The sequence below is a fragment of the Rhipicephalus microplus genome, chromosome X, assembly GCF_043290135.1.
Source record: "Rhipicephalus microplus isolate Deutch F79 chromosome X, USDA_Rmic, whole genome shotgun sequence".
Taxonomy (NCBI): Eukaryota; Metazoa; Arthropoda; class Arachnida; order Ixodida; family Ixodidae; genus Rhipicephalus; species Rhipicephalus microplus.
In genome coordinates, this window is record NC_134710.1 from 345260483 (window position 1) to 345268107 (window position 7625).

The 7625-nt window shown below is 48.7% G+C and overlaps 1 protein-coding gene across 1 annotated transcript; it reads left to right on the forward strand.

Moving 5' to 3' along the window:
- The first annotated feature begins 1667 nt into the window (after positions 1 to 1667).
- On the forward strand, positions 1668 to 2072 carry LOC142775344 (dynein light chain roadblock-type 1-like). The gene has a single exon (XM_075876706.1). It carries the CDS (start codon positions 1668 to 1670, stop codon positions 2070 to 2072), a length of 405 nt encoding a protein of 134 aa, XP_075732821.1.
- The last annotated feature ends 5553 nt before the right edge of the window (positions 2073 to 7625 follow it).

Consider the following 7625-nt stretch of genomic DNA (forward strand, 5'->3'; position numbering starts at 1 on the left):
GTTAGAGAGAGCACGAAGGTCACTTCGCTCGCTGCCACGGCCGCGTTTACGAAAGGAGCACGCTGCTTACACAGGAAGAAGTAAGAATTCCAACCATAGTTCACACTCATCTAGGTGTATACACTTGTGCCTTGTTTCGTACGTCTTTCTGTTTGAGCAACCTGCTTCAAGTGTCGAGCCTATGACAGGTTTATCCGCGCTCTTCCCGAGTGTGCTCCTTTCGTGCATGTTTTCTGCTTGGGATGTGCGCTGCAAGTTTCGAGCCGCTTGCCGTTCTTCGCTTCTTCACGTGAATTGCAATTGGTTACTGCAGCATTCATTCCTTCACCCCTCTGGCGAAAGAATGCACAATGAACGCCCAACTACCTCTGCAAGGACACGTTTCACTTTTCTGTTATACCGATTCCTAAAAAGGGGAATCAACCACGTTTTTTATTACGACTGCCTTATTTTATTCCTGTTTTTATAGCTGAATTTGTGGTCGTAACATTAGCTTTACGATAATTAAGTATTTCAATTACAGTAGTTGCAGTATCACTCAACTATATGTCCTCTTTACGCATCTGGTGAAACAGCTACAACTCTGCTCTTTAAAGTATAGTTCTCGCTCACCTTTTATGTATTCATTTAATTTGAGTATCAGGCCAGAAAGGTTTGTTGTTAAACGAAATCTGTATCCGAGGTGGTGCTCTCGGTGCCGATCATTCCGGTTTGCGTAGCGTCTGCATACAACACAATTGCAATATTTCGCTCACTCACATTCAGAAAAGCTTATCAGACTCTGTATTGATAGCTTCTCCAGCATATAAGCACCTCTTCTTTCCCTGGTTCCGCCGCTGCAGTCTAGTAGTTACGCGTACTCGGCTGCTCATCCGCAGGTTGCGGGATCGAATTGCGGCGGCGGCTGTAGCTGTAGGCCCGTGTGCTTTAGGCCCGTGTGCTAAGATTCGGGTGCATGTAAAAGTACCCCAGGTGGTCGAAATTTTCCGAGCCCTCCACTACGGCGTCTCTCTTATTTCTATGATGGTTTCGAAACGTTAAACATTAAATATCAATCAATTTTATTTCCCTGGCACAGCAATTTATTGAAGCCGAGAATCAAGAAAGTAATTATAACCATATTTTTTGCTGCGTAACTTTCATCAATTTGGAGCTGCATAGGGCAAGTTTAGTGCCTTCTCCTTTGTGCCTTTTTTGTAATGAGGATGAAAGCATTACCCACTACTTTCTATCCTGTCGCCGGTTCACGTCATTGAGGAAAAAGTTCATACTATCATCTCTTTAAAGCCTGGGTCTGGAAGTATTAAAATCAGTTATTCTTCCTTTTGGTGCCTCTAATCTGGGCTAGTCAAAAAGATGTTTTTTTCGCAATTGAAGAATTTATCAGTCACTCCAAGAATACCAAGTTTAATTCTCTATCCGTTGAATTCTTTATTTGCAATAATCCGTACTGAAATTCGTTATATTAGTTAATTATAACTTTTATGAGTAATAAACTAGAAAAAATACTGAAAACGTTTTCCTACTACTCGGCCGATCTCCTTCATTCGGCACGAGCCAGCACATGAGGAGAACAAGAAAACGAAGAAGACAGTTTCTCAGAGCTCGCCCAGGTTCAGCTGCGTCTCGTCATCCAGTAGCCCTCGACAACGCTTCGGCCGTCTGCCATGGACTCGCGTCGTCGCCGGGGAGCCGTGGATAGGGGCCGCCATGGGGAATTCAGATCAGGCCACGTCTATGACAGAGGCGGGGAGTCCCCGACCGAAGAAGCCAAGGAGGTGTTCGCGACCATGCACCGGTACCAGGGCGTCCTTGGCGTCATCGCTACCCTGTCCAATGGCATGGTTATTATGTCCACAATGCCGGACAAAGACGACACCAATCGCTATGCCAGGATGGCTGCCGGCCTTGGCAGTGACTGCAGGAGCAGCATCGGAGCCGGTCGCAAGGAGCAGCTGAATTACTTTACGGTGAAAGACGGGAACCACGAGATCGTCGTCACACCAGGCCGTCTGTACACCATTATCGTGGTGAAAAAGCAGCAGGAACCACTCGAAGAGGCTTCCCAATAAATGTACACGCACACAAACACTGTGTGCGTCAGTGCGAATATATGTGTCTTGTGTAGTATGTTGTAATCAAGAAATCCAGAACCCTTCCACTATTGTTATTATGGCAGCCAGAGAAGCCAGCGGCTGCGAATTCACATCATTTTCGCGCCCTTTCACGCGTCCATGCAAGTCAGCGTTTCTTCTACCGAGCACATCATGCAGAGCACTGCGGATGAGTGACTGTGTGAGGCGCGCGATGCCGACACCAAGCACACGCGGGAGGAACAGTTGCTCATTGTTTCTTTTTGTGTGATTGTCACGAGGATATTTCATCGAAACGCTCTCGCGTAGGTTTGTGTAAGTAAAACTGATGACAGAACTGACATCGTTAAAAAAGAAACGAGACCATTTGTGCAAAAAAAAGGAAAAACCCGACACTCAATATATTTGAATAAAACGAGAAAAAAGAAAGTTATAAGAAAAAATTGGCCCCGTATCTGCAAGTTACACTGCAAATGTCGTCGAAAGACGATAGTCATGCATCTGGAGAGAGTGAACAAAACGTTTATTTGATGTTCTGCGGAAGAAAATCGGTGAATGGTATTCTGGAAGCGCTCCGTTAGAGTCCTAGAGCGTGCAGCGGAGGCGAACGAGCACATCAAGTCACGTCACACGTATATGAGCGCTATCTGGCAGTTTTTTAGAAAACAAAGCGCGTGGCTCTGAGACGGGTGTACGCGCCCATCTCAGAGGTGATAAGGTGTAGAACGCCAGGCGACGGGTAGGTGTCACCACCGTGTCGTCTTAGCAAAGCCGCTTAAAAAACACTTGCCTTTTCGTGTAGGCGTTACATGGTCAGCGCAGCGTGATAAACACATACAGAATATTGACGTGTTGTTATAGTGCCTCATATATGGGCAATAATTGCTTTTTATCTCACAATTGCTTAAGTATGAACGCTGAAACTTCAGCACTACTGGTGGGCGCTGCGAATGGGGTCGGCCGTTTGAAGTACCGTCTGATGCCTTTTAGGGTACCGTTAAGGGTGGACAAAGAGACAAATGTACAGACAGACAGACAGACAGACAGACAGACAGACAGACAGACAGACAGACAGAGAGGCAAACAGACCAAAATTTTTCCGTTGAAGGTGCCCAAGAAAGATTATTGTCTTCAAAAACGAAACATGCAAAAGAGATAAAATAACAAAGCTAGGGAGCTAACTGATAAATGCTAACAGTGCTTTATTTCAGGAGGAACGACAAACGACGGTCAACGTTCTGTAGTGGCATTCGTGTAGACAATAAGGTTTGATGCAGCGAGACGCAGTCAGTGTCAAGACATCACTTGGAAGGAAGGTAGCGTCGAGTGAACCAAGGTCAACGACCTTTCGGTGTCGTCCTTCAACACTGGGGCATGAATCCAAAGACGGGAAGTGCCTGGCCAACGCCAGCCAACAAGCAGCCTGCCCAACGCCAGGCGGTGGTTAACGCTCGAGTACACGTCCAGGTGGGAGACCAAAGCGGCTTTGCCACATGAAGACAGCCGCCTCTCCAGCGCCCTGGTGGTAGCCTTCTCGCTTCTGCCGCGTCTCCGCCACGTCTGTCACATTCTTCTTCTGTGCTTCTTCCTAAGCAGCGTGGAGGCCCCTCACTAAGTAAATTCCTCCTACTATTTCATGCCAGTGCGAAGACGATGTGCCCCGTCTGCGCATTGTCTTCCTCGCCGAATATACAAAAAGATCTCGTGTCCACCCATTCAGTCGTTGTCGTTTCCTTTGTTGCGCCGATGCACTCACGCACTTTTCAAACAGCGCACTGGTTGCACTCGAGCACTTATCACAACAATCCAGTCTGACAGCAATCAAGGGCCGTTCTGGCATGCAGACACACCTTCGAGAACTTTTATTTGACATTCTAGAATCATCGAATCTCATTGTACACGACCGCCACCCGGAAAGAGTGCGCCATATTTTACCTCGGCCACATTCCCGTTCCGTCAACTCAAAACTAACGTTCGCACGCGCGCGCGCGCGCGTGTGTGTGTGTGTGTGTGTGTGTGTGTGTGTGTGCGTGCGTGCGTGCGTGTGTGTGTGTGTGTGTGTGTGTGCGTGCGTGTGTGTGTGTGTGTGTGTGTGTGTGTGTGTGTGCGCGTGCGTGCGTGTGTGTGTGTGTGTGTGTGTGTGTGCGTGCGTGTGTGTGTGTGTGTGTGTGTGTGTGTGTGTGTGTGTGTGTGTGTGTGTGTGTGTGTGTGTGTGTGTGTGTGTGTGTGTGTGTGTGTGTGTGTCAGCGCTCTATGAAGGGAGCCTAGACTAAGCCTTGGCTTTGTGGGTTGATTTACCATGCCATTTACATGAAAGGCAACACGCGAGCGTGTGACCTGCGCTCTCTGCCGGTAGCCTGCAACGCGTTCAAGTAGGAGCAAGAGCAAGCGCAGCCTCTTTTCGCGTGCTTCATGCACAGGCGAGCAAAACAACCAGTGGTATGAAACCAGCGGCGAGATTGCAACCGCCTCCCTCTTCAATGCGATTACGCAAAAATGTCAGTACACCAGTTTGTTGTTCGTTTTTCCAACTTAGTAGCATCATTTCTTCAATCTGGAGGATGACCAAGCTATACTAAAGGAAGTCAGGGCCCGACGCAACCCTAACTTCTCGACAATTGACGTCAGCGGGGCGATGAGGCGAAACAGTACGGCCAGCAGGCTGCAGTTCTCCTTCGGAAGTACTGTGGCGGAAGTCGGTGGGCGTTAGTTTTCTCAATAAGAACGAAATCTGGTGCCAGACTCTATCAACGATCTGCTGTATAACAGCTCCGACGGCTGTATCGGAGGCATCCACCATTGAAGGGGCCCCGCAACACTTTCTGAGCATTATCATAAAGCGCGGCCGATCGGTAGTAGAGGCTCCCGAGAACATGCACGCGAGCCAAATAATGAAGGCTCCGTGTTTTCGGAGTTTATTTTTTTTAATACGGATGGTGTTTTTCGGAGTTTATTTTTCAGGCGGGAATTGGCCGTCTACCGGGGTTTATCTCTCATAAATACCCAATTCCCCGAAATTCGGTGTTTAATTTTGCATCGTAAATTGTTGCAATGTGTTCTTAGTAACTTTATTTCTAATCAAATTGCGTTAAATTGTTGCTAACCATAAGTGGGGTTTAACGTCCCAAAACCACCATATGATTATGAGAAACGCCGTAGTGGAGGACTCCGGAAATTTTGACCACCTGGGGTTCTTAAACTTGCATCCAAATCTAACTAAGCACACGGGCCTACAGCCTTTTGACCTCTATCGCAGCCGGGACTCGATCCCGCGACGTGTGAATCAGCAGCCGAGTACAGCTGCGGACACGTCTGTGCATAGAGCACGCGAGGAGCTGGTTTTCGCTCTGCGAGTCAAAACCTCGAGGCAGTTTCAGTTCTGAAGTGCTGTATCAGAAGCATATGAAACCTAGCTGTCAGGCTGACAACATCAGTGCCCGAAACTGCCTCGAGGTTTCGCCCCGCGAAGCGAAAACCAGCTCCTCGCGTGCTCTATGCACAGACGTGTCCGCAGCTGTACCTTTGCCACTATAGACCACCACGGTGGGGTTTTAATTGTTGTTAATAATCATTTTCCCCCATCATTTCACTTTTTTAATTGCTACTTATTTACCCTGTTGATGTACACTGCCGTGAACTCGCCTAAGCGTACTTGTGGGGTGAAAGAGTTTGGAAAGCTGCTTCTCAGTGCGTTGCTTTTTGACGTGGTAACGCGCCCTCCCCTTATGGAGAGAGAGGGCGCGCAAGTTCGCGTAGCCGCGTTCAGTTTTGTCAGCTGCATATTGCCACAGAGATTGCGCTTCTCGGAATCCTTTTACGAAGAGAACCACCGAGACGCTATGTGGACGTCTACAGTGCCTCGCAACCAATGAGACGATATGTGGGCGTCTACAGTGCCTCGCGCGTGCTCACGCATCTTGGCGCAGGGCAGCGCATGCCTCTCGTGCACGAGCACGAGCCGGGATGACTGACTTAGTTGTTGTCCAGAAATGCACACGTAGGCAGAACGCTTTTAGCAGACTCTTCTTGTGTCATGGCTACTTTTCTGGGCACAAGTTTGCCCTCAATAAATCATTATTCAGGAATAAATCATAAATCAGACACGATCTGAACTCATCGTGTCTCCCCCGTGCTTGCCTAAACCTTTCCACAGTGACGTGCACGAAGATGTGGAAGACTGGCTGGAGCATTTCGAGCGGGTCGCAAGGACCAATGCCTGGGATAAGGCAAGGAAATTGGGCCGCGTGTACTTTGCGTTGGAGGATGGAGCGAGAATATGGTTTTAGAACCAAGAAGGGGCAATAGCGACGTGGGAAGACTTCAGGCAGCAGTTGCTTGCTGCGTATGCCAGCACGGATCGCCGGGAAAGGGCAGAAAATGCCCTTCAATCAAGAAACCAACGCATGAACGAGAGTGTCAGCATGTATATCGAGAACATGTCTCGCCTCTTCAAACGAGCCGATCCGAACATGACCGAAGAAAAGAAAGTGCGCCATTTGATGCGTGGAGTCAAGCAGGACTTATTTGCAGGCCTGGTTCACAATCCTCCACGTACCGTTGCTGAATTCCGCACAGAATCCATGACCATAGAAAGAGCACTGCAGCAGCGTGCCTTTCACTACAATCGGGATGCCAGTAATGAGCCCGCGGACGTCCTTTTGGCAAAGCGTAACAACAGTAACGAGACACTGAGGGAGCTGGTGCGTTCCATCGTAAATGAGGAGCTTCGAAACATTCTGCAACTGCAAGTCATGCCGACAGTTTCATTCCTCACATCCGTCATCCGTGATGAAGTTCGGCACGCCATTCTTCAGCCAGAACCAGAAGTGCAACCTCTTTGTCTTCAACAACCACTGCAAGAACGCCATGTACCAACGTACGCAGACGCTTTACGCCAACCTGCCGTGCACAATGCCTTGTTCGCTACTCCCCGTGCCCGCCAGTCAGCTTCGCCCAGCTCACCTTTTCTTGGAGAGCAGAGACCACGGAAAAGCGATATGTGGCGCACACCTGACAGGACACCGCTCTCTTTTCACTGCGGAGAAACTGGACATTTTTACCGACACTGTCCATACCGAAGAGTCGGTCTGCGTGGGTTTTCTGTGTATGCTTCATGCCCACGTAATGGTGAAAGGTCTATAGAAATAGAGGAATACCTTTCAAAGCATGAATCTCCAGTCGCTAGCTTCCAGCACCAGCCAAGGTCACCAGCACCAAATCGTTATCGATCGCCAAGTCCGCGACGTTCAAGTTCACCACCAAATTTATGAAACCAGTGATCAACGAGCCCGCCTCAGGAAAACTGAAGCCAGTGACCTGGGGAGGCAAGGCTGCTGATGTCCGACAGAGCAAAGATCCTCCGTCAAGGCCCCAGCGAAGCAGCGACGTGCAGAAAACGACAACGAAGATAAGTAAAGAAAAAAATGTCTTCAGACTTGCGCGTTACAGTGGATGGTCGGAAATTAAACGTATTGGTTGATACGGGTGCCGATTATTCAGTCGTAAGCTATACAATCGCAAAAATTTGAAGAA

Bases quoted from the DNA above. Each gene is read 5' to 3' on its own strand.
- LOC142775344 (XM_075876706.1), top strand. From the start codon at position 1,668: ATGGACTCGCGTCGTCGCCGGGGAGCCGTGGATAGGGGCCGCCATGGG.